Source organism: Canis lupus, chromosome 18 (genome assembly GCF_003254725.2).
Source record: "Canis lupus dingo isolate Sandy chromosome 18, ASM325472v2, whole genome shotgun sequence".
Lineage (NCBI taxonomy): Eukaryota > Metazoa > Chordata > Mammalia > Carnivora > Canidae > Canis > Canis lupus.
In genome coordinates this window covers 18,440,714-18,467,121 of record NC_064260.1, presented here as the reverse complement: position 1 = coordinate 18,467,121, position 26,408 = coordinate 18,440,714, and the positions used below count along the sequence as shown (strand labels likewise).

General features: G+C 35.8%; 1 protein-coding gene across 1 annotated transcript in view; it reads left to right on the top strand.

Annotated features, from left to right (window-relative positions):
* The window catches only part of MAGI2 (membrane associated guanylate kinase, WW and PDZ domain containing 2), a 1,104,679-nt gene that overhangs the window by 628,029 nt on the left and 450,242 nt on the right, over nt 1-26,408 (top strand). Inside the window, exon 3 of the mRNA XM_049096782.1 lies at nt 5,269-5,431. Within this exon, the coding sequence (XP_048952739.1) occupies nt 5,269-5,431 (163 nt within the window). The remainder of the gene's footprint in view (nt 1-5,268; nt 5,432-26,408) is intronic.

The following is a 26,408-nucleotide window of genomic DNA, read 5'->3' as shown; positions in this document are numbered from 1 at the left end:
ATAGTTATCAGTCTTCTGAAAATAACCTTGAAAGTTCAAAAATACCTATTTTGAGCACCAATGTATAAGCCAGTTTACTTAAGCTAGACCAAGAAATATTTGAAAAAAGTAAAATTTCTCTTTAGGAATTGAGTGATTCTTTCCAAAATATAACTAAGCTCTTGTTGCCCCTCAGAGGCCTTTAGTCAAATTGACATTCACCCCTGGGAAGCCTGCAACCCACAAATATTGTAGATCTCTGTTTGACCTCAAATCCTTTATAGTCTTTCTCTCTCTTCTCTTTTGCTCATTTTGTATAAACTAACAGTTAAAAATCTCAGTAATTGACCCACTAAACAATCCACAGATGAAAATTATTAGATTTATGGTCATTTAATAGAACTTAATTCTTTACAGCATACTATATAACTTACTTTTTTTTTTTTTTTTTTTATAACTTACTTTTTTAATTATGCTTTTTGTTATTTATTCTCTGTCTCTCTTTGTTAGAATATAAGTTTCACAAAGGAAAGGAACCTATTATTAAAAGATATATCCTCAGTATCTTGAATAGTCCATGGCACATAGTAAGTGCTCAATTAATATTTGTGGCAAGAATTCATGGGGGAGCGGGGGAACTATCCATGATGTCATCCCTGCCTTTCCAGACAATAATACTTAATATATATAATCCTTTTGAGTGCTTAACGTGTTCCAGACATTGTCTTAAGTACCTTATATAGATTACCTCATTTGTTCTTCAAATCAACGCTTTAAAAGTACTACTGATATTAATCCTGTTTTATAAATAAAAGACTAGAGTTTCTAGGGGGAAATACCTTGCTCAAGGTAATATGGATAGCAAATGGTAGAGCTCCAACAAGCCCAGGCAGTTTTATTCCATGGCTCACATTCTTATCTACTACAGCTTATGTTTTAAAGGTAGTTTCTGTTTTGTCTAAACCAAAGAGTAATTCTAATGGTGAAAATTTTAGGCTTCACAGAAAGAAGAAGTGGTCATGACAAGTCCAAAAAGAAGACATTTTTTTTAAGATTATTTATTTATTTATTCATGAGAGACACCCAGAGAGAGAGGCAGAGACACAGGCAGAGGGAGAAGCAGACTCCATGCAGGGAGCCCAATGTGGGACTTGATCCTGGGATTCCAGGATCACGCCCTGGGCCAAAGGCTCAACCACTGAGCCACCCAGGAGTCCCTAAAAGGAAGACATTTCTTAAGAGGAAAATTCTTAAATTATATCCACTTACCTGTTCCATCAAGCAAGTCCATCCAAGAATCTACAACCTGGCTTGCCATTGGAATTGCCTTTTATTGTTAATAGTAGAATCTAAGGGTTTTTTTTCTATTTAAATTCTCAGTATTTTCCTCTCCTTATGTTTTCAACCAAATCTGTTGACTAGAGATCAGATAGGTATGCCTTTTGGAGGGTATGTGATCAACCTCGTGCTTTCCCAGGGCTAATCAAGGAATGTAGTGATGTACTAAGAGACAGACTCACCAGTGACATAGCCAGTCCCTGGTCCAGAGCAGTTTGGGAGCAGAGATAGTGCAGAAGAGAAGGATGACATTGTGAAGATCCAGAGCACAGAATGTGTCAAATATTTGGAGAAGGAATAAAAGAGTGAGGGACAGACACCCTAACTGTATCTCTGAAGGAAAGGTTCAAAGCATGCATGCCTAGAAGGATGGTGGTGCTGACATTAACAGAGGAACAGAGTGGAAAAAACATGTTTTTATTATATTTTTCTGAAATGCTGAATCGGATTTGCCAGCCATGAAGATGGAATAAAGACTTTTTCAGACATGCAAAGTCTGAAATATAGCTCCTATGCAGCCTTTGATAGAAAGCTTCTGACAGATGTGCTCCACCAAAATGAGGAAATAGACCACAAAAAGAGACATAGGACTTGGGAGAAAGCAGTACAACATAGAAGAGGCAAAGAGAATCCCCACGATGATGGCAAAAGATGATCCCAGGATGGTAGCTTTGTCGTAGAACAACATAGTCTGGATTGGAGTAGGCTAGAGGCTCTAGGAGTGATTTCATAAATAGGAAAAACCTGATGAAATATCAAATATATTTGTATATGTTGCAACTCAATTTTTCCAACAAGGAGGGAGTTAATTAATTGAAATATCTATTAATATATGAAAAGTTGAAAATGGAAACATTAAATCTAGAGTAAACAAAAGCTATGCAAGAAAGGAAAATTAGTGCACTACAAGGTTCAGCTGCAAATAGATTTATGTGGTATTATCTTTGTAAATATTAAATAGTAATCTCAACACATGTTTGTTCTACTGGGAGAATGAGAAGAGGTAAGAAGGAAGAAGTGATGTGTGGAAGTGTGGGCAAAAAAGAGCTAAATCTTCATTTGCTTTACTGAGAAATCAGGAAATAATAGCTAAAATAAATAAAAAAAGAAAAAAAACAAAAGACATCATAAATAAATTATTAAATGCATACAAGTAAAGCAAAAGAATCACCTAAAAGAGTTGAAAGTCTTTGCCTTTGAATAAAAGAGCGTGGGGAGTGGTGATGACAGTCTGCTTTTATTTAAACTCTAAACTCTGTAGAATAGTAGAATCTTCAAAATATCTGTATATGTAACTCTAATTAAAAAAAAAACTGCAGGAAGGCAGAAAAGAATGGATTCATCTTAGCTAGACGGATGGATGATTCCAATTAAGGGTCAAGATAATGCAGAAAAGGAAAGTACAAATTAAGAAATTTCAGGGACTTTGGCTTCAGATTAGTCTCTTACTTCACCAAAAAGAGAATGAGCTAATGTCTTCTGAAAGTCAAAGCAGTTGAATATTAGAAAATGGTGGGATTGTGACAGAGGGAAGATGTATAAAAAGATTGTCAGTCAAACTGACATATATAACCTGCATTTGTAGTTAGTGCATGTTTGTGGTTTTCTGTATAATCTATGATTAGTGAACTTGGGAGCTAAAGAGTTGGGAAATGGTGAAGGTGATTCAAAGGAAGGACAGGATTCTAGTTTGTTTCCAGCCCTTCAGAATTTAGAGAAGGAAATGAAGCCATATTTGAGAAACCACCAGGAAAATTAGAAGAGATCAAGAGACTGGGGGTTATAATTACAAAGAAGAAGAGAATGAGAAAACAGGATGTGAGATGGATGTCAGAGATGGGAATTGCAGCATTTGGGACTATACTGTAGAACTTCTTCAAGCCATATTGAAGTAGGCGAATCCCTAGTCCAAATAGTCATCATCAAGCCGGTCTGTAGCAACAGGTGACACTAAGGTAGCCATTGGGAGTCTATATCTTCAAGGCAGGAGCTCAGTCACATTGTCCTTAAGTGCAATGTAGAGATGGAAAATGTACCCAGTGGACCAGGGTACTGATGGTCCTCCCTAAAAGATCACAACAGCAAACATACTCACTCGAGTTTGACATGGCAATCAACTCCAGGCAAGAAGCAGACCTGGAAATTGCCTTCAAGCCTGTGGTCCTGTGCTCACGTTGTGCTAGGAATGCACTACAGTTCTGCAAGCAGTTAATCAATCAAAGTGTGTAGTTTCTGAAATATGCAGATAAATTAGGAAGGAAAATTGAATCTTTGTTATGTGATTTTTCTTAATGATTAGAGTGTGTTCTAAATAAACAGAAAAACAAATTGATTGCCAAAAACTATGTTAATGTGCTTTTAATTCACAAGGGTTAAGCATATAAAAGTCAGGATATTGAAAGTTAAGATTCTAATAGAAACATTAATTTGACAACATTATGCATACTAGGTGTGGGAGGTTTATATTTTATAGCATAAAAGCAGTAGGAAATATTGCAAAATGTGGCTCAGTTAAACAAAATGAAATAACAAATTTAGGAGAAAGTCATTAAATGCGATTATGGAAAAAAAAAGTGTCTTGCAACCTCCAAAGAAAGGTTATAAAATTTAATTTTAGGAAATAATGCCTTCAAATCTTTTCAAAAAATGTTTTCAATGGAAATTATTCATTTTTATCAGAAATCAATTTCCCTAGCACATTGTATGTTATGACATGAGTTTATGCCTTTCATTTGCAGTTCAGATTTGATCCTAATAGACCAAAAGGAGAACTGACTGGCTATTTTCATGGCCTAGTTGATAAAGATTTCATAGATGGAAAATTAAATTTTAAGGTTTAAAATATTTCTTTAGTATACAGAGAATATGGAGGAAATTTTAAATATGAAGAAGCCTGCCAGTATACTAATACTTGCTTAAATATTTGACCTCTGTATATTTCTGTAAACTATTTGCATATGTGCATTATGGAAATTCCAACCTGATCATACAAAACATTTTATTTAGGTGGCTTGGAAAAAGAAAAGAACATAAGACATATTCAGGGAAGGAAATGCACCAGAAAACAAACCTATAGCCTTTAACATGTCTCTACTTTGGTTCCTGCCTCATGAACTGGACAGGAGGTCTGAAAGCTTGAGTTCTCCAGGATGGTTGCACTGAGTCACGGGTTGATTTTTCTGTCACCTTGGCCACAGAAGCTCCATTCACTCTATAGGAAACAGGAGTGGCGGACCCATGAAGTAACCCCTAGGAACACGTCACTTCCCAGTTCAGTCAGAACTAACGGTGATTATAAAGGAAGGAAGGAAGGCAGGCAGGCAAGCAGGAAGGAAGGACTATTACTAGCGTTATAATACTAAATTATAATAATCACCAATTTCAGTTATTTAATTAATTTTAAGTAATAATAAATATTTTGTGTTTCTTTAAATCAAATACAAGTTATTTTTCGGTGCAAATGACAACCAAAAGTACCCTCACAAAGGAGCAAACCATGAAAATATAAATTGACATGCTGCTAACATTTCTATTTTCCTTTGTATTTTATGTCATAGCAAGGCAATCTACAGAACAATGAAAGTTTATTCATAGAAGTGAGATATGTAAATTCCTGAGCTAGCAGACTCCTGGCCCAATATTCAAAACGCCCCTTCCAAAAAGGCACAATGGTCTGTATTTTTCACCGGAAAAAAAAAAATCTGTGCAACCACATTCCATGGCAATGAACTCTTTATAAGCTTGATGAAGAAAAATGCTTTGTATATTTACTTTAATCTTTACCCCCTGCTATTTTCTGTTTCCAAACAAACAGAAGGACAAATGCAAACTGCCAACTCGCAGGATGTACAAACAAGTGTTATTGAATATTCAGAAGTATGGTGGTATTTCTAAAGTTCAACAACAGATCACTTAGAGTCTTTCTTTTGTTTTTAAATTGTCCTTATTCAGGCACCACAAGGCCACATAAGGAGGGTGAGGTCCCTGGAGTGGACTATATTTTCATCACCGTTGAAGATTTTATGGAATTGGAGAAAAGTGGTGCTCTCCTAGAAAGTGGGACTTATGAAGGTAAGCACAGCTGCACTGCTAAATGTATTCCTTGTTGCATCACGTTTTTCTCCTTTGATTGATATGCATTAGGACACCAGGTTACCAATATGCTACTGTTTTTATTTTGAGAGTTTAGGTCCTGTCAGAAACATATTTGCAAGTAAATAAATAAATAAATAAATGTACTTCTGGATTAATTCTACTCTTCAGATGCCAAGAGATATGTATAGATCCACTGAATATCCACTGAAGCATGCTTAGGATGGTGTCCTGAGGCTAAGCTGTGATCTTCCAAATAATTTATCCTCATCTCTGGGGAGCATCTCAAAGAGCACAGGACTTGAGTTCCAGTCCTCTCATTATCTCTGTATGGTTTTCTTCAGTTTCTTCACTTAACTGGCCTTTACTTGCTTCCCATGCAAAATGATGAAGTAGGAAAATATGATCTGGGCATGCTCTTCAAAGGTCTACTACAATAGCAAGTCTCCTTGTGTACCCGAGACAAATAGGAACAGCAAATGACACTAGAAGCTTGAATGTGGGAAGTATGTTTCAGTGGAAAGAACACTGTAACTTGAGCCAGAATCTGTCTCAGCACCAAATCTGGCTTTTATTACTTACCCACTGTATAAATACTAAATAACCCAGTTAGTGTCCTTGAACCTCAGTAGAATTAGCTGTAAAAGAGGAATGGTAGCATTGAAAAATGCTGATAAATAAGATGTTGATATGATCACATTTATACATATGTGTTATCTACATGCATGCAGTTTATGTCTAATGAAATTATGTATCTGTGTATGCATAATGAAATTTTAAAATAATGTGACTAAAATAGGTAGAGAACATTATTTTTATTCCTATTTCACAGTTATTATATGTGTGATCTATATTTATATATATATGTTATTAACTTTAAAGATAAATCTAGTTTTACTGTACTATAATTAATAGTGAGTTATATTAAAAACCAAACCTATAATATGCACATTGCTGCTTAGTCTATAAAATAGCTCAGGTCTACTATCAGCAAATAAGTTGGTTTTGTTAGCAGTTTGACCCTCTTCTTCCTCTTTCATTTACTTGTGGATGCCCAATGTACTATAGTTATTTAAGAACTTAATATTTTTGGGATCCCTGGGTGGCGCAGCGGTTTGGCGCCTGCCTTTGGCCCAGAGCGCAATCCTGGAGACCCGGGATCGAATCCCACGTCAGGCTCCCGGTGCATGGAGCCTGCTTCTCCCTCTGCCTGTGTCTCTGCGCCTCTCTCTCTCTCTGTGACTATCATAAATAAATAAAAATTTAAAAAAAAAGAACTTAATATTTTTGAGTTCTCGAAACTATTAAAATCTCTTCTTTTATTTTGCATTCCTGTGGCAATTTAGGCTAAGACATATGCCACGTTTTATGGCTAAGACAATTAGTTGCTTATTGTCACATTTATAGGAGGTTAGGCAAAAATGCTCAGGAAAGGAAAATGATTTTACACGAATGTTGTTTCTTGTTCATATCGTCAAAAATGAGCAATAGTGGAGGGTGATTTAAAATATTTTAAATACAGGGGTGCCTGTGTGGCTCAGTTGGTTAAGCGACTTACAGTCGATTTAAGCTCAGGTCATGATCTCAGGGTTTTGAAATCAGACCTAACATAGGGCTCCATGCTCAGTGGGGAGTCTACCTGGGATTCTCTTTGCCCTCCTCTTCCCCCCACTCATGAGCTCTCCTGCTCTTTCTAAAATAAATAAATTAATCTAAAAAAAGAAAATATTTTAAATACAAAAGCTGTGTTGGTCATATAAGCTGCCTTACATGATATGAAAAATAACTGTCTGTATAAATCATGGAAAATACTTATATCAAAGAAGTCAGAGTAAATAAACAATAAATTTTGTAATATATTTTCCTGTAGTATTTGTGACATTATTTAGTGGCATTCATTAGTTTGCATGTCTGCCAATAATAATGCATTGTATTTAATTACCTTATTTAAATATTATATTTATATAACAAAGAAACAGTGGCTTAATATACAGGAGCATTCCAAGAGTAGTATGACTAACAATATGACCTTTTCCTTTTGTTTTTAAAAATAAAGACTGTGTTAACTGTATAGAAGGTGAAAAAATTAAACCAAATGATCATGTTAAATCTCTAATGTTCTCATGATAAACTAGATGTTGTGAAATTTAATAGCAAAATTTTAAAATAAAGTCTTACTTAAATTTTGGGTTACAGTTAAATTTTGAGGAAACTATCTTGAAACCATACAAACATAGCCAAGTTTTATGAGCCCGGGTGAGTTGTCCTGAATCTTCTTTAGACATCTATCTCTTCAGTGATGAGAGTTTAGTTTGCTAAAATTTGGTGCCAGCTAGTTAATTGCCTCCACGTACATAGAACTAATCACCGACTAATAAGGCTGATATTTATATATATGGCTTTGGGGAATCAATACCATTGTTTGCATATACACATGCTATACTTGGATGAATAAGACCTTTTTCAGGTCACACAACCATCTATGCAGACAACTAGGGAGCATTCTGAAATCTTAGGGTCTTCGGATTTTTCTACAATTACAGTTGAGGAACTAGTAGAATTGACATTTTAATGAAATCGCTATTATTCCTTCAGGATTGATCATAAGCTCTAGGCTCAGGGTTACCATTAGTGTGTTATTTGTCAAGGAAACCTGAGGAATGCCTTTTCTGCTGTTAATGTTTTCAGAACAGCAGAAATCTGCTGTTCTGTATTCAGATACAGAATAAGAGTCATGTGCTACTCACCTAGACAAAGAAAGACCTGAGAGCTTTTATACTTGTCAAACTTTCATAATATCAATCTCTCATAAGATTTTGGTAAGGTCCCAGTTTTTCTATGTTATATTCCAACTTCAGTGTTTGGCCCATTACCCTCGTCCTTCCTCCTAGCTAGAATATTCTCATACCTTCTCAGTATTCTATAGTCCTTAACCAGACTAAAAAAAAAAATTATCTTGATATTTGTGAGTCCACTAAAGAAAATAAGAAATTAGGTTACTCTCAGTGTTAAGGTTATAGACCTATTAACTATGTTGGGTCCTTTGGATTGATTCCAACCTACAAACCAGAACATCAAGACTGTTAATGCAATTGGAGGTAGGGAGACAGCCTCTGATTCTTCTTTCTCATGAATACTTAGCAACTTACGCATTTTTTTGTCAGGAACTGGGAACCCATTTGCTTGTTTGTTTGTTTGTTTGTTTATTAACAAAGACCAAGGAAGCCCTCTATAAAATGTCTAGTTAAGATGCCCATCATTGAAGAAACCAGTCTTACAGTGTTTACCCCCACTATTCAGTTTCAGAACAGGAAACACCTACCTGAAAAGTAGTGTTGAGGAAGAATATATTCTTTTAAGTATGTCTCTTATGTACGTGTTTTTGTCTGTCAATAATTTTAATTTTAATTTTTGTGAATAGATGTAGCTAAAATGGAATTTGTCCTTTGACTATAAGCAAGATGGACTGGCCTAAATTGCAGATCTGCCTCTTAGCAATTTACTCAAATATTTTGCTCCAAAAAAGCAATTCTTTTACTTACCTAAGGCTGCAAGGAAGGCCTAAGTGTGTTTGAGTTACTATCAACAGTTATGCCACATGATCCTAGGCAGAGTTTTAGAAGATTCTTAAAGTCTTTTCTCTGCAGCACCAACTCTTCAGTTCAGTCTAAGCATCTCATTTCAGTTTTCTATACAGCAGCTGCTGAATGCTCTTGCATGCAAATGGTCCAAAGGACTTGGTTTTGATGGATTATCGGGTGTTGGTAAATAGCCTCTTTTTTATGACTTGGATGATCTCATCTTTACCTTTCATATTGAGTTAAGTTTAAAATTAAGTTAATAGAACAAAGCCCAGCGGTAAGCCTGACATAAAATCAAGTAACAAAAAATACCCTGAACCTTTATGTCCCGACTGAAGGTGTAGGCTTCGTGTGAAACTCTGACCCAGAGCTCTTTAGTTAAATTTAGATAATTCCTTTAGGATTAAGATCACATGCAGGTATAAGCAAGACACCAAGAGGTAGAATTAAGAGGGTTAATCTGGTAATCTAAAGGGTAAGTACTCTTAAGTGCCTGAAAGGAAGCAGGGTCTTTGGGTACTGTCCGAAGTGCTGAATTACCCTTGGCTCCAATCCATGAATCCTGCCTGACCTACTTCTTCCAGTTGTCTGGAATGTTGCATTCATGGTTTCCCTAACTATTCACACCAATTGTCTGCCTCAGCTTTTGTTCTGAATGTCATTATTAACCAACCTCATGTCTCCTGAGCTGTGCCTGGAATCTCATTTCATTTAACTCATCTGCTGTCATGTTCCAGAGCAGTACTGTCAGCGTCAACTACTGTATTTTGCTCTTGTGCTTTTTAAATGGAAACAAAACTATTTTTCTATCAAAGAAGTTACTGATCCTAAACTTCAATGTTCCCTTTAGATAGATGTAAGTTCAATTGTAATACTGCCCCAGTTTTTAAAAAGATTAAATCAAGACCAGCAAATTATTTGGGCATTTAACAGAATATAGTACAAAAATGGCACTCACTTTCACCTCAATTTTGTGGTTTCTCCTAATCATGGACCTAATGTATATGGACTTGAACCTACTTGCAAACAGCACACCTACTTTCTTAAACAATTTAATTTATAGGGACTGTGAAATTCAGTATGTTCATTTCTGTACATAAAACTATGGTCCTTCCTGCTGTAGCACATAAAATCCTCCAAAAAGAATTATTAAGTACAGGGTGTCGGGGTGGCTTAGTTGGTTAATCGTCTGCCTTTGGCTCAGGTCATGATCGTGGGGTCTTGGGATCAAGCCCTAGATCAGGTTCCCCACTCAAGGGGGAATCTGCTTCTTTCTCTCCCTCTGACTCTCCCTCCTGCTCCTGCTCTGATAATCTCTCTCAAATGAGTAAATAAACCTTTTAATAAAGTATTAAGTACAAATAATTTTCTATGAAAACAACCTAAGCAGTTCATGATGAGAGAAGAGATACAATAAATTTTATATAAATTCATTTTCAATCAAGATAGCATTGGGTGATAAAGGGATACTGAAGCCAAAGAAAAATCATTACTGGTACTATAAATAGTGTTGAGAAAAACTGTTCTTCTATCAGTCCAAGTCTCTACTCACTGAAATGTAAATAATATTTTCTGAAGGGCAGATCAGTGCTTAAATTGATGCTAAGATTGTTGTCATTCCAGGAGACCAAACTGAGATAAAATGTCATTGTTTTTCCTTTTCCCTTACACTCTATAACAAGAGAAAATTTTTACCATATAAATAATAATCTCTATAACAACTGTAGATTCTTGGAGCTTGCATTGAAAGGGGTCCAGATGTTATTATATATCCAGATTATAACATGTTTTTATTTTAATACTTGTTCCTTTTTCTTTCTTTTGGTAATATTCCTACTGTGGAAGATTCCTAAGCCATGTATCTGGGTGTTCAGTTTAGGAACACTAAACATTTACACATTAAGCTCACTAAATGTTTATTTGACCAATAGAGGAAAACACATTAGTGAAGTTTTACACTCCTTTGGGATCTTATTATGCCAGTTTTTTTTTCTTTTTCCTGTAAGTGATTCAGTCTGTACTCAGAGCTATTGACAGAGAGTGTATGATTTTTGCAGGCTGTTTTGCTCTTGTGCAAGGCACTAAAAGTAGATGTATTATTGTGTGTTAAAACATGACAAAATATCTTTTTGGTTTGGGACCTTTTGTAATCCCAGCCTTTTCCAAAATATATAATATAAATGCCTATTTCTAAGTATTTCTTTCTCCAAAAAAGACTAAAAGAAACAAACCAAGCAATTAATTAACTAATTTAATACTACCATATAAATGATAACTTAAAGACTAAAGTCAAGGAACATGAAATGACTTGCTTGTTATTACTTAAAGTACAACATTAGCCAGTTTACTGTTAGCTCTATAAATTTTTGTGCAGTTGTAGTTAAAAGGAACAGGAACAGCCTTTTTGGAGTATGTCATTCAAGTAAAGCCAGTATTCACGGGCATTGGACTTACTTTTTCCGCCTTCTCACAACCCAAAATGATAATAATAATAAGTAAAGACTAGGTTTGCAAAACTGTGGTAGTCAAGGTTTAATTAATTTCCTTCAAGCTCATATCTTTAATTACAATGATTTTCTAACTCCTGTGTATATCCCCTATAAGTTTTTATCTGAAACAAATTGATACTTCGCCTGAAAAAATATAATGCCCCTCATTTAGTGGGAAGAAAAGGAATGCATGACTTTAAAAGTTTTATTTGTATTTCTTTCCACTGCTTCAAGAAGCAGAACCTATTTGCCTTTCCTGATTGGATGGATATTTTCAAACCCTCTGAGTTGTCTTACTTTAAATTGACTCATTTTGTAGGAGGCACACAAGAGTTTTGATCAAATTGATCACCATGGTCTCCTAAATTAGAACATATGTTTCTCTGAAATGTTATCATCAACATAGTGATAATCAATGGCTCTTGCCATTAGTGTTAGATTAGACATACAGATCTTTTGAAAGGACATGTTTTACTTGCCTCAGTTATATCCAGTGGTGTCTGAATGTCCCCTTTGTGCAAAAGTTTTTTTCAGAGACTACACTTTATTTCATAGAACAATGACTTGAAAATCATAACCTAACATCCTTCTCTACAAAAGTCAGTTTTGTATCTGAATTTCAAATCTAAAAAGTAAGACTTTCTGAGACATTCTTTCCTTGTATCTTCTATACTCCTGCTCTGAAGAAGAGTCTGACCCGTTCTTTCTCTCGGGAGAAATAGAAATCACCATAGTCCTCTCATTTTTATTTTACTTAAAATAGTTATTTAAGTAACTATTTTATTTCAAAACATTGTTATCAATCTCCAGCAAAGTTATAATAGATGTAAATCATTTTATGAATTGTTTTTATAAGCCCCAAATTTAATTCATGCACAAAAACAGTATCTGAAATTTTGAGGCCTCCATTGATCATACTGCAGAGTATATAGATATGCTCAGTGCATTGACTAAAAATTATGAAGTAACAGTTCTAAAAAATACCTTGCTGCCCTTTGTTTAAAGAAAGCAATCATGTTGTAGAGGATTCACACCTTATGAAAACTCTTCCTTGTTGAGGCCTTAGAAATTCTGGCCATTACAGAAAATCATTCATAACACTAGATTACAATCTAATGTGAAACAATCTGTCCTTCCTTATGTAATAATCAGCTCTCTTTGATCTGCTACAGGTTGTATTCGTTTGTAACAGCCAGATAAAATTAGGTAAAATATCTTGTCTGCATGGGACTGTTTCCATGAAAGCTGATTCTAAAGACCCTATAAATGTGAGTTTTAAAGGACCTGTGAAAACAAATTGGTATTAATTATTAATTATAATAAAATGGAGAGTTTATCTTATATTGTCTTCAGTTTCTTTATATTAGCTATGCTGGCCTCCCTCTCAGTTTCTTTATATTAGCTATGCTGATACTCCCTTTCTGTTCTTTGAATAGGACAAACTTGTTCCTGTCCATCTGGGATCTTGAATTCATCATTTTATTTTCCAGGATTACTTGTCTTCCAAATAGCCACATATTCCACATTCTTACTTTAAGACATTCATTTAAAAGTCTTCAGGAAACTCTTACCTGACAATATTATCAAAAATTGCGCATGCCAGCATTCTCCAACCCCTTCCTCTGATTTGTCTTTCTTCATCATAGTTACTATATAACTGAAATTATAGTTTGTGTCTACTTATCTATTTGGTTATCCATATCCATATCCATATCTAACCACTTGAATGTAAGCTTCAAGAGGTCAGATTAATTTATTTGGATTGTTGCTAATTCTTAAATTTATAGTGGTCTCTGGCACCTAGAAAGCACTGAGTGAATATGAGTCGAATGAATGAATGGATGTATGCCTAGATTCTTTTCTCAAACTCAACAATATAAACCATTTAATCTCCACATAGAAATTCAGTCTAGCTTGAGACCCTAGGACACATCCACTTCGTAATTCAAAATGTTCTAAGTCAGTAGTATGGAGCTGCAGCACCAATTTGACCTCAGAATCTTGTACTAGATTAACCTTGTCTCATAATTATAATAATTTCTTTCTTGTCTTAAATCTCATGATTAACCTTGTGAGTCCATGTTCTGAGTTCCTATATCTGTTTTTCTCTTAGTACCCTACAAACTATAACACTGTCTCCAGAATATAGTTCTTACCTTGTTATGGCCATTCTTCATAGTCTGGTTTTTTCAATACAGTAATTCATGGTGTGTCAAGTTACTCAAAATCAAAACCTAGTAGACTTAGTCAACAAAACTGTGTCTCCCATTAAACCCCTCTCCACCCAAGTTCTATTGGTTGTACTTACCTAGATACTTCTTGGACTCATGGCAGTTGTGTTCTCGTATAATCCCTCTTATTCATGTTCTGTTTATTTTTTTCCAAAAATATTACAAGGACTTTCTTGATTTCTGTACCTCTAGTACAGAATTCAGTGAAGAGTTGGAGAATAGAAGTAATGAGGCCAAACCTCATTGGTTTGGAAAAGAAAAATAGAAAGGAAAAAATAGAAAGGAAAAAGGAAAGATAGAAAGGTCCTAGGATATATTACAAAATATGCAACTTCAGAAAGTTATTTTAAAACAAAGGAACTAGTACGTGTGTTCTCTCAATAAAGAAATGTAAAGAAATGTAAAGGCATTTTAATAAACGTGGACATGTGGTGTTTGGAATGTGTAGCATTTCGCTAACATTTTATTTATTTTTAATAAACTATAAAGGAGCATGAGTTTCTTTATTCTTTTATTCTTAGAGAATTAAAGGAAAGGAAATGGAAATAAAAATTTATTCCATTATTAATTATATGCCACTAATAGGATTTCTACTCTCACCTCAACTTTCTCTTTCATTTTATATAAGGATGACTTTAAATTTCCTTATGATATGTGAAAATTTGATTTCTTTCACTAAATAGTTAACAGACAAAATGATAAATCTGAAAAATTCACAATGGGAATTCTGATGATAACCCAAATACTGAACACAACATTGGGAGTTAATAAAAAGTTTTAAACAATGTATAGGAAGCTCAAACTGAAACGAACCTTATGATAATGGGGAAATAAAAGGAAATGACTTGATTTAAAATTTTCCAAAGAGTTTTCTTTCTCCTCACCCCCTACTTTCATTCCATACTTAAGAATGTTACAGCAGCAAGCACGCATTAGACTAGAGAAACCTGACCTTTGGCACTGTGACCTGATATTGAAGGGTGCTGTTTCTCAAGGGAACGTGTTCCCTTAGGAAACAAAGGAAAGATCTCCCCAAATCAGGTCCCTCAGGATTATTTCCAAGAGGATTAAATGCTTCCAATTTCTACCCCCATTCTCTGAATTCTCCATTAAACTTCCAGAGAAATTTCTACTGATGCAGCTATCTGGTTTCCCTGGAGATGAAACAAGTGTGAGTGTGACTTGGAGTGTAACTTGTTGCTACAGGGTGGTCCTATCATTTCTACCTTCAAGGATATCCAGGAACATTCATTTTCTTTCTTTTTGTTCAGATTTTATTTATTTGAGAAAGAGAGCGAGAACATAAGGATGAGCAGGAGTTGGGGCAGGAGGAAGAGTGAGAGAGAAAGAACAGACTTCCCGCTGAACAGGGAGCCAGATACAGGGATCAATCCCAGGATCCTGAGATCATGACCTGAGGCAGATGCTTAACCAACTCAGCCACCCAGGTGTCCCTTGGACCCCTCATTTTCAAATAGTATTTGCAAGTTTGGTGACTTTATTCTCCTCTATATTCCCCTGTCCCCCCTCAATTTAATAAGCCTCATTTACAGTAAAATGTAGCAGCAAAGTAGAAGAGGGACCATGGAATGATTTACAGAAGAGAGAAGTGGGGACGGAGTCTCCTGGAGGCCAACACACCGACAGCCTGACAGTGATTGAAGACAGGGGAAAAGTACCAAAAATGTACAGAAGAAATTAAAAAAACAGAGTCTTCTAGGGTCATTTGTTATAGGGGAGGCACTCTTCAGTCTTCCAGAGGACAGCAGAGTATTGCACCCAGCAACAGCTATTGATTTTCCTAATAATGACCCGAGCTATCCAGAAAAGGTTAAGTCATATGCAGAAAAGTAATATTTGAGAAAGATTTCTTTCAAAGGTGATTAAAATTTTAAATTTTGAACTTCTGAAGGAAAAGGCTAGAATATTCACCTAAACAGAATACCACAGTCCCTGAAAATGCCAATGAGATGAAATATTTTAGTTATTCTCTGTCTAGAAACAAATTATAATATATATTCAGATTAAAACTCAGATTAAATTGTCTCAATAATTAATTTATAAACAGTCTATAAATGCAAACACATGATGTTCTTATATGCCCAAAACATTCTAAGTGTATGTGAATATACTTAAGAAAAATGACTAGATAGTTTCCAGTTATAATGAAATCAGAAGCTACATATTCTTTGGCTTTGGTAATGTTTGTCACTTTTTTAAGCCAGAAATCCTGTACATTGTATATTTGCAAGGCAACTAATGAATATGCTAGACTTAAAATATATCTATAAAACTATTGGTGCATTACCAAAATTTTAAAACTAATGTATTAATAAAATGCAAATGTACAAATTCATTCGTTTAAAAAAAATCTTAGCATAATAGTATGTTGACTTTTTCTCACTTTTTGAGATGATCACCTGGCCCCCAAGGGTCTGAAGGAGTGATAGGTACAGGCTACTTTCTCAAAGCCCCCAGTTGGGAAGGAAATACTATGTCATTGCCTTGGTTTGTTTTCATGAATAGTTGACAGAGTGTTATATATACTTATCTGAGAAGCTAAACATATTAATCAGAAGTTAAAGCATTTGTACAGGGCAGCCCGGATGGCTCAGAGGTTTAGCGCCACCTTCAGCCCAGGGCGTGATCCTGGAGTCCCAGGATCAAGTCCCATGTCAGGCTCCCTGCGTGGAGCCTGCTTCTCCCTCTGCCTGTGTCTCTGCCTCTCTCTCTCTCTGTCTCTCATGAATAAATAAATGAAATCTTTTAAAAAAATAAAAATAAAGCTCTTGTACACTGGGAAACTATCTTGCTCCATTGTATTACCACATTTTTCCTTTATATTCATAGTGTTTCCCTTGCACTAACCTTCATTTTAGTACTCTTCTTGTTTGTTGTTTTCATTTCTTTAGCTCCTGTCATATTTTCATTATCTTACAGTTCAGATTTTTTTCTTTATTTATATATTTACTTTTTAAAGTTTTTATTTAAATTCCAGTTAGTTAGCTTACAGTGTACTATTAGTTTCAGGTGTACGATATAGTGATTCACCACTTCCTTTTTTTTTTTTTTTTAATTTATGATAGTCACACAGAGAGAGAGAGAGAGAGAGAGAGAGAGAGAGGCAGAGACATAGGCAGAGGGAGAAGCAGGCTCCATGTACCGGGAGCCCGATGTGGGATTCGATCCCGGGTCTCCAGGATCATGCCCTGGGCCAAAGGCAGGCGTTAAACCGCTGCGCCACCCAGGGATCCCTGATTCACCACTTCCATACCATCTACTAGTGCTCATCACAGCAAGTGCAGTCGTTAACCTATTTAACCCATCCCCCCTCTACCCACCTCACCTCTAGTAAACTATCAGTTTTTTCTCTACAGTTAAGTGTCTATTTCTTGGTTTTCCTCTCTCTCTTCCCTCCTCTTTGTTCATTTGTTTTGTTTCTTAAATTCCACATATGAGTGAAATAAAATGGTATTTGTCTTTCTCTGACCTATTTCCTTTAGCATAATACTCTAGCTCCATTCATGTTATTGAAAATGGCAAGATTTCATTCTTTCTTATGACTTATATAGGCACCTCGATGTTTATAGTAGCATTAGCTACAATAGCCAAATTATGGAAACAACCCAAGTGCCCATCAACTGATGAATGGATAAAGATGTGATATATATATATGTGTGTGTGTATATATATATATGTTTATATATATATATTATAAACTTTAAAAAGTAAATATATAAATGAAAAAAATTTGAACTGTGAGATAATGAAAATATGGACAAGAGCTAAAGAAATGAAAACAGCAAACAAGAAGAGTACTAAAATGACGGTTAGTGCAAGGGAAAGACTATGAATGTAAAGGAAAAATGTGATAATACCTTGGAGCAAGAAAGTTTCCCAGTGTACGACAGTTTTAACTTCTGATTAATGTTTTGCTTCACAGGTAAGTATATATATCACTGTCAACTTCTCATGAAAACAAACCAAGGCAATGATATATATATAAAACTTAGATTTTTTTGTACTTATCATTCAAGTATTTGGTTTCTACCAAAAGCTCACTAATTATTCACTTTCTTTATTCTTGCTTTGTATATCCTTTGCTTTCTCCTGAAAATTGGTATCTTATATTCCTACTTTATATTCTAAAAATCTTCCCTGGTGGGAATATGCTACATTTTATACTTCACTTGGTGTTATTTCTTACATTTCAGCACTTTATTGAAAAAGATTTTATGTATTTATTTGAGAGAGAGAAGTGAGCAAGAGAGAGCATGAGCAGAGAGAAGAGCAGAAGGAGAAGCAGACTCCTCACTGAGCAGAGACCCTGATGCAGGGCTCGATCCGAGGACCCTTGGGTCATGACCTGAGCTTCAGGCAGATAGTTAACTGACTAAGCTACCCAGATGCCCTTCATCACTTTTTTTTAAAAGCTAGTAAGCTATAAGTAACAACAATGTGAGTAATGGAGACGATATTCACAAATATTCCCACAAGACAATGGCTTGTTGTTGAAAACAGGAGAAATTTAACTAAAATGATTTCTCTGTCCTCTATAAGAAACAACACTGCCCTAGAAATGAGCATAAATATGAGTGTTTTGGTCAAAATAAGTTGTGATGTTTGACATGGTATATGCCTAAACACTGATATAATTTACCCTGATTCACCATTTTTTCTATGTAATTCAGTAGCCCAGTGAATACTGAAAGCTGCCCTCTGGTCAAATGGGTCTTACTACTTAATATTTGCCGGGATCCCTGGGTGGCGCAGCGGTTTGGCGCCTGCCTCTGGCCCAGGGCGCGATCCTGGAGACCCGGGATCGAGTCCCACATCACGCTCCCGGTGCATGGAGCCTGCTTCTCCCTCTGCCTGTGTCTCTGCCTCTCTCTGTCTGTGACTATCATAAATAAATTTAAAAAAAATTAAAAAAAAAAACTACTTAATATTTGCCCAAATGAAACTAATAATTTTAATTAGCATTTTGCCTCATTTTTTTTGTCATTTAATAAATTAAATTGTATATACAAAGATGAAGATATATAGAATTTTCTTCTTTATTGTTTTTCATCTTCAAATCCTTATCCTTTCATCTAGGCAGTCCTTCTTAGTAGTAATTAGGAGGTTGTTGGGGGAGGGGATAGAAGTTAAGTGTCTCTGAGTATATGAAAATATTAATAATACAGAAAGACATGACATTATTTTCATTTATTCTTTTTTCTTTTTCTCTAATTTTTAAAAATATTTTATTTATTCATGAGAGACACAGGCAGAGGGAAAAGCAGGCCTCCAGGCAGGGAGCCCAATGTGGAACTCGATCCTGGGTCTCCAGGATCACACCCTGGGCGGAAGGCAGTGCTAAACTGCTGAGCCACCCGGGCTGCCCATTTTTCTCCAGTTTGAAATTTTACTTCATTTTCAAACCATCCTCTGTAAATCATTCTTATTTTGATTAACCGCATTTTTGTGTTCTTATTGCTTATTATTTTCTATTCTGGGTATCCTTACAATGATCACTGATTTAATTCTATTATGTACAATTTGAGACCACACTTGTTCCTTGGTAGGCTCTTTGGTAGGATCCTATTATACAATTAGATTCAGAAATATTATTTAGTAGAATTATTTATATTCTTCAAACATGGGTTTCCAATTATTTGAAAAGTGTTTTTGCTTTTCATGTTCATTTAAATTTTACCTAATTCCCCTATTAATGAAAAAAATGCATTCTCATGGCATCTTATTTTTCAGAAACAAGAGTAAAAATAGAAATCACATAGGAGAGTAAAGATGCATTCCCAAGAGTGAATGAAAGTAGATCACAGCTGCCTCAAAATAACAAAATATTGATCAAGGTTTTGTCAAAGGTAACAAAATGCATTAAATATGAGCATGAAAATTTTGAGACAGCATGTTGAAAAGCTAGAAAGGGGGCAAGAAAGGGAAGATGCTGGGGGAGCGGACAGCCAAGTTGTTAGAGAGAGAACGGACTTTGACAGGCCTTGCCAAGGGGCACAGGGATTTCCAGTTGTAGAACAGTCATTTGAATTTGTGTGTGTGTGTGTGTGTGTGCTAGCAATCCACTTTCAAGTACAAGAATTGGTACTATGCTTGAAGGAATTAAATGGTGCTACAATACTGCAGTTTTCAGAGTGCTACATTGCTCCAATCCTCAGAGCAGGTTGATTGTCTGATGGAGTTGTTTGCATCCTAAGCTGCACTTGTGTATTCTAGAAAGTTCTGATCTCTTTGGTGTCAACCGAACCATACCATCATGTCTATCACATTTTCTGACAAATAACATTGAAATAGAGTCTGTGGGAAACAAAAGCAAAAATGAACTATTGGGACTGCATCGGGATAAAAAGACTTTTGAACAGTAAAGGAAGTAATCAACAAAACTGAAAGTCAGCCTATGGAATGGAAGAAGATATTCACAAATAATATATTAGATAAAGGGCTAGTATCCAAAGTCTATAAAGAACTTACCAAACCCAACACCCCAAAAATGAAAAAAAAAATCCAGTCAAGAAATGGGCAGAAGACATGAACAGACTTCACTGAAGAAGACATACAAATGACTAGACTCTTAACTCTAGGAAACAAACAGAGGGTTTCTGGAGAGGAGGTGGGTGAGGGGATATGGTAATTGGGTGATGAGCTTTAAGAGGGCATTTGGTGTAATGCACACTGGGTGTTATATGCAACCAATGAATCATGGAATTCTACTCCTGATACTAATAATATAGTATATGTTAACTAAATTGAATTTAAATAAATTTTTTTAAAAACCCAATCTATCCTCATTTGTAGCAAAAAAAAAAAAAAAAAAAAAGTTCTAAAACTATGTTAAAATGCAGAAGATAGCCAGCAAAGAATTGTCAGTGTTCCAGATGACCAAAGCATTGGTAGGGATCCAAGGAAAGCAGAGTTATTTGTCCATGTATATAGTTGAGACTCAGGAATTAAAAGTGCAAATGCTAGCCTTGTATTTGCCATAACTTGGTTTTCGACCTTTACTGAGAAGGCTTTAGGAGAACATGAGCACTGTATTTAAACGACTGATGAGTTACATATGATAGATAAATGAGACTTGGTCTGAGTGACCTTTAAGGAGTGGAACTAGACAAATAATAGATAAAGAGATGAAGACTGTGTCTTGATATAAAGAAATGTTTTCTAATAGCCAGGGCTAATGAAATAATAAACAGAATGCATTGGTAAATAGTTGCTGGAATTGCCAAACATGGGCTAAGAGCTCTCTTGGCAGTGCTGTTCTAAAGGGGATATACACATGGATAAATATTTGGCCTGGAATAACTACAACATCAAAACATCAAATACAACACTAGATGTAATGGTTAATTTTATGTGTCAACATGGGGCCACAGGTTGCCCAAATATCTGGTTAAATGTTGTCTCTGGGATGTTCGAGGGTGTTTCTGGAAGAGATGAGCATTTGAATTTTTGAACAAAGTCAAACGGATGGCCCTCTCAAAAGTGTGTGGGCATCATCCAGTTTGTTGAAAGCCTAAGTAGAACAAAAAGATTGAGGATGATTGAGCATGCTGTCTGCCCTGCTGAGCTGGGACATTGATGTTCTACTACCCTTGGGCGCTCCTGACTCTCAGACCTGACTATCCTATTAGTTTTGTTTTTCTGGAGAACCCTGAACACTGGGCACCATGCTTTGCACACACTATAATTTTCACAGTGATTTTCTATAATTTCACTATAATTTTCTTTGCTGAGAGTATTCTTTTAATCCTTTTTACAGAGGAGGAATCTGAAGCTCAAAGATGTTTAGTAACTTGTAGGAGGTCTGTCACGTAGTAAGTGGCAAATTTGAAGTTGCTTCCAACATTTTTTGACAGTTTGTGCTTGGAATAACATTTTTCCATTGGAAAAGTTTCAATTGGTGCAAGGTCAATGTTGCCCTATTTTTCGTTAACTGGATGGTTGGCTCCAAGTCTCTGCTCTCCTAGTTGTGCCTCTGTGACTTTCAAGATCCTTCTGACCATAATATCCCATCATTCTAAACCAGTGTTAACTAATGGATACTTAGAAGAACACAGGAGATTGAAATTCCACCACCAACCTCAAAGAAGAAGGAACATTGTGAGGTCTTGAAAAATAGAGAATACTACCTACCATATTCTTCTTGAAAGATTTATATTACAAATTTGTATTTTAAAGTTTTGAGAAGTCTTGCAATAAAGAAACTTGTATAAATTTGTATTTCTGGCATTTTTCAAATTTGCTAGACTGTGGAACTAATTGTCATGGAACTCTATTAATATCTCCCCAGAGCCAGTGTTTTGGAGTACATGTTTGAAACAACATTAACATTCAACCCTCCATGCCTCCATTGTATACCATGAAAGTCAAGTGATTGAGCTAGATGCCCTTTAAGAGTTCTTGCAGCCTACAATGTGTAGTACTAGTATTGTGTCCACATAGCCAGCTCTACTGAGTAACCACTAGGACTCAGCCTCTAGAAGCCTGGCCACATCACCTCTACCTCAAAGTAAACCAGCAAAGAGAGACTAGGGGAAGTAAAAAAGGCAAAAAGTGATTATGCACTCAAGTCCAGTATTATACCTACTATGATTTAAAAAACAATTTCTTAAATTTCTCTTTGCATAACAATAAGTGCTTAACATCCCTTTAACCATACACAAAAAAGTATTTTATTATGTATATCAACATAGTCATACCAGGAATTAAAGAATATTAAATTGGAAATTTCAAGAGAGATGGTAGGATACAATAGAAATTAATGACAGTAGTAATGATAATGAAAGTAGCAATAAGAAACCTTTACTATATAGTAGGCTCTATTCAAAGATATATAGAGATAGATAGAGATAGAGATATATAATCATTTAATCTTCACAAAAACCTATAAAGTAGATGTCATATCATTATTGTTTCCAATTATGTAGATGAAGACACTGAAGGAAGCTCAGAAAAGTAAAGTAACTGCATCCCAAACCCAGTAAGTGTCAAGAAGCTGGCATGGAAGAGTAGGAGGGTGTGAAAGGGGGAGAAAAGGTTTGTGAAAAGAAAGTTATGGGGATCCGTGGGTGGCTCAGAGGTTTCGCGCCTGCCTTCAGCCCAGGGCACGATCCTGGAGTCCTGGGATCGAGTCCCGCATTGGGCTCCCTGCGTGGAGCCTGCTTCTCCCTCTGCCTGTGTCTCTGCCTCTCTCTCTCTCTATGTCTATCATAAATAAATAAATAAATAAATAAATAAATAAATAAATAAATAAATCTTTAAAAAAAAAGTTATGCTATGACTCCACCCCAACCAAAGTGGACTGATGAAGGGAAATTAACCCCCATTACCTCTGAGGTAATGAAACTGTAGTATATACAGTTAACCCTTGAATGATGTGGGGGTGTGGGATGCTAACCTCCCCATGCAGTTGAAATTCACATATAACATTTGACTCCTCAAATATTTAACTACTAATAGCCTACTGTTAACCACAAGCCTTACTGATAACACAGTTGGATAATACATATTTCATATGTTAAATGTACTATGAACTTCATTTTTATAATAAAGTGTTCTGGAGAGAATAAAAGGCTCTTAAGAAAGTCATAAGGACTCCTATTACTGTCCAGGGGCAAACCTCTGTCTCTCCTGACACGCAGCCTCCAAGCCACCTGCACAGTATTCTTGGCTCATCAGTGGGAGACCCCACCCATCCATAAAGGAGCTCTTTATCCCCAACATCACTGAGAATGATAGTGGATCCTGTACCTGCCCCATCTAGAACAATGGCACCCACCTCAATAAGACCACAGTCAAAACTATCACAGTCTTTTATAAGAGCATCCCTGGAGCATCTACACTGAACACCAGGGTGAAGGTCTGTCCGCCTTTCAGAAAAGAGCCTAGAAAACTTATTTCCCATGTGCTTGTCATAAGCAAATCCCAAATCTGTCCATCAACTCTCTGATTACATGTCTGCAGGCACTTCCTCTCCTTAACTCTCAGATTTCTCATGGCACCTTGGGTCCAGCCTGGAATATGAAGAGAGGAGTTGTCAGCCCCAGAAAGCCCCACACATAAAAGGGGGTTTTGCAAATGGGGAAGAAAAAAGGGTCCCCTGGGTGATTGTCATTTGTTGTTGAATTGCAGAAGCTCTTTATATATTCTGCAGATTAACCTCTTACCGGATATGACTTGCAAATATTTCCATCTAATCCATGTGTTGCCCTCACTTTTTTGTTTTGTTTTGTTTTGTTAGTGAACTTTAGTTGACACACAATGTGACTTTTGTTTCCTGTGTACAACATAGTGATTGAACAAACATATATGTTATGCTCTACTCTACACCATGCGGCTCCCATCTGTCACAATGCAGCCCCATTAAAATACCATTGAGTATATTTCCTTTGCTGTACATTTCATCCCTGTATTCTATTCATTCCGTAACTAGTGTTATGACTCTCTGGATTGTGTCTTTTGATGCTCAGAAGTTTTCCATGTTGATGCAATCCAATTCATCTATTTTTTATTTTGTCGTCTTTGCTTTGGGTGTCATATCTAAGAAATCACTGGGGAATCTCTTTTCAGTGAGTTTTTCTTTTGCATTTTCTTCTAAACCTTTTACAGTTTGGACTTTTATGTTTGGATGTTTGGTCTTTTAAGTTAATTTCTGTACATGGTGTAAGGTCAGGTCCAACTTCATTCATTTGCATGGATAGCCACTGTTCCCAACACCATTTGTTGAATACATTTTTTTTTCTCCATTGAATGGTCATGACAACCTTATTGAAAATCATCTGGCCACATATGTCAAGGTTTGTGTCTGGGGTGCCAGTTCTATTCCATTGATCTCTATGTCTGTCTTCATACCCCACCCCCATTATATTGGTTACTGTAACTTTGCAGTCAGGAAGTAGGAGTCCTCCAACTTTCTTCTTTTTCAAAATAATTTTGGCTTCTTGAGGTCCCTGAGATTCCATGTGAATTTTTGGAAATTCCTATTTTTGCAAAAAATTTCCTTAAGAATTTGATAGGAATTCACCTGGCTGGCTCAGTTGGTGGAGTATTGGTTTCTTGATCTAGGGGTTATAGGTTTGAGTTCCACTTTGGGTGTAGAGATTACAAAAAATAAATATTAGAGGCACCTGGGTGATTCAGTCAGTTAAGCATCTGTCTTATCCTCAGGTCATGATCCCAAGGTCCTGAGGTGGAGCCCCGTCTTGGGCTCCCTCCTCAGAATGGAGTCTGCTTTGTACCTCTCCCTCTGCCCCTCCCCTTTCTTGTGCTCTCTCTCTCTCAGATTAATTAATAATCTCTCTTTAAAAATAAAATAGGGCAGTGGTTAATAAAATGGGTGGTTCAGCGGTTTAGCACCAGCTTCAGCCCAGGTTGTGGTCCTGGAGACCCGGGATCAAGTCCCACGTCGGGCTCCCTGCATGAGCCCGCTTCTCCTTCTGCCTGTGTCTCTGCCTCTCTTTCTCTCTGTATCTCTCATGAATAAATAAATGAAATTTTAAAAATAAAATAAAATCTGAAAAGAAAAAAAGTCATAAGGAAGAGGAAAAACATTCACAGAACTATACTATATTTATCAATACCATGAATTTATGTCATCTGTTTATAAGACAAATTGTCAGTACCTATATCGATATTGTCTTATATAAAACAAAACATTTTGTATTACTAACACTAGATATAAAAAATAGGATAATGTGAAAAAAATCCTATTCATTTCCAGGTAAAATGCTTCATACATTGATAACAAAGAGGCAGCAATATGATTGCTTTATGGTAGCCTAGTGTAATTGATAAGATTCCTTCACAGTAGCCTAGTCTATACACTAATGAATGAATCATAAAATTTTTATGGCATAGAGTATCACAATCATATTCATAATAGGGTATTGGAAACATTGTTACATTTTTTAAAAAGCACCTGTGATGATAAACTGATACACAGTTTCTCCAGTAACTATACAGAGTTAATTATTTCTTAATTTTTTGGATATTTCTAGTGACACAGTTTATCTGAGAGTTTTTTCAAATTACTACAACCTCCAAAAATTGTTCCAATGTATTTCTTGAAAAATATCCACATATAAGTGGGCCTGTGCAGTCAAATTCATGTTGTTCAAGGGCCAACTATATATTCAATAGGATAGTATTCAGCTATAAGAAAAAGAATTCAATCTTGTCATTTGCAACAGTATGGGTAAACCTCAATGGCACTAAACTAAGTGAGATAAGTAAGAGAAGGACAAACGCCGTATGTTTGTGTCTCTGATATATGGAATCTAAAACAAAAATAAAGAGGCTCATAGAGTACCGATTGGTGTTTGCGAGAGGTGGAGTGGGGTTAGAATGGGAGAAGGGAGTCAAAAGATAAAAAGGAAAAAAACATTAAAATATGTAATGAGCAGTAAGTCTTTCTGGAAGACAGGAAACCGGAGAAAGAGAACACAATTTTATTAACTTAATCAAATTCTATTGTAATCATTTGCTTATAAGTCTTTTCAACTGGACTATAAGTCTATTAAAGACTTAAATTATTATTTAACTATCTTAAGAGAGTTTATTATTTATAGTTATAGCACTAGAACCCACAGTGTCTGCTGCATAGTAATCAATAAATCACTACTGGAAATGGGTAAAAAAGATTAATCTCCAAAATATATAAGGAACTCCTACAACTCAAATGA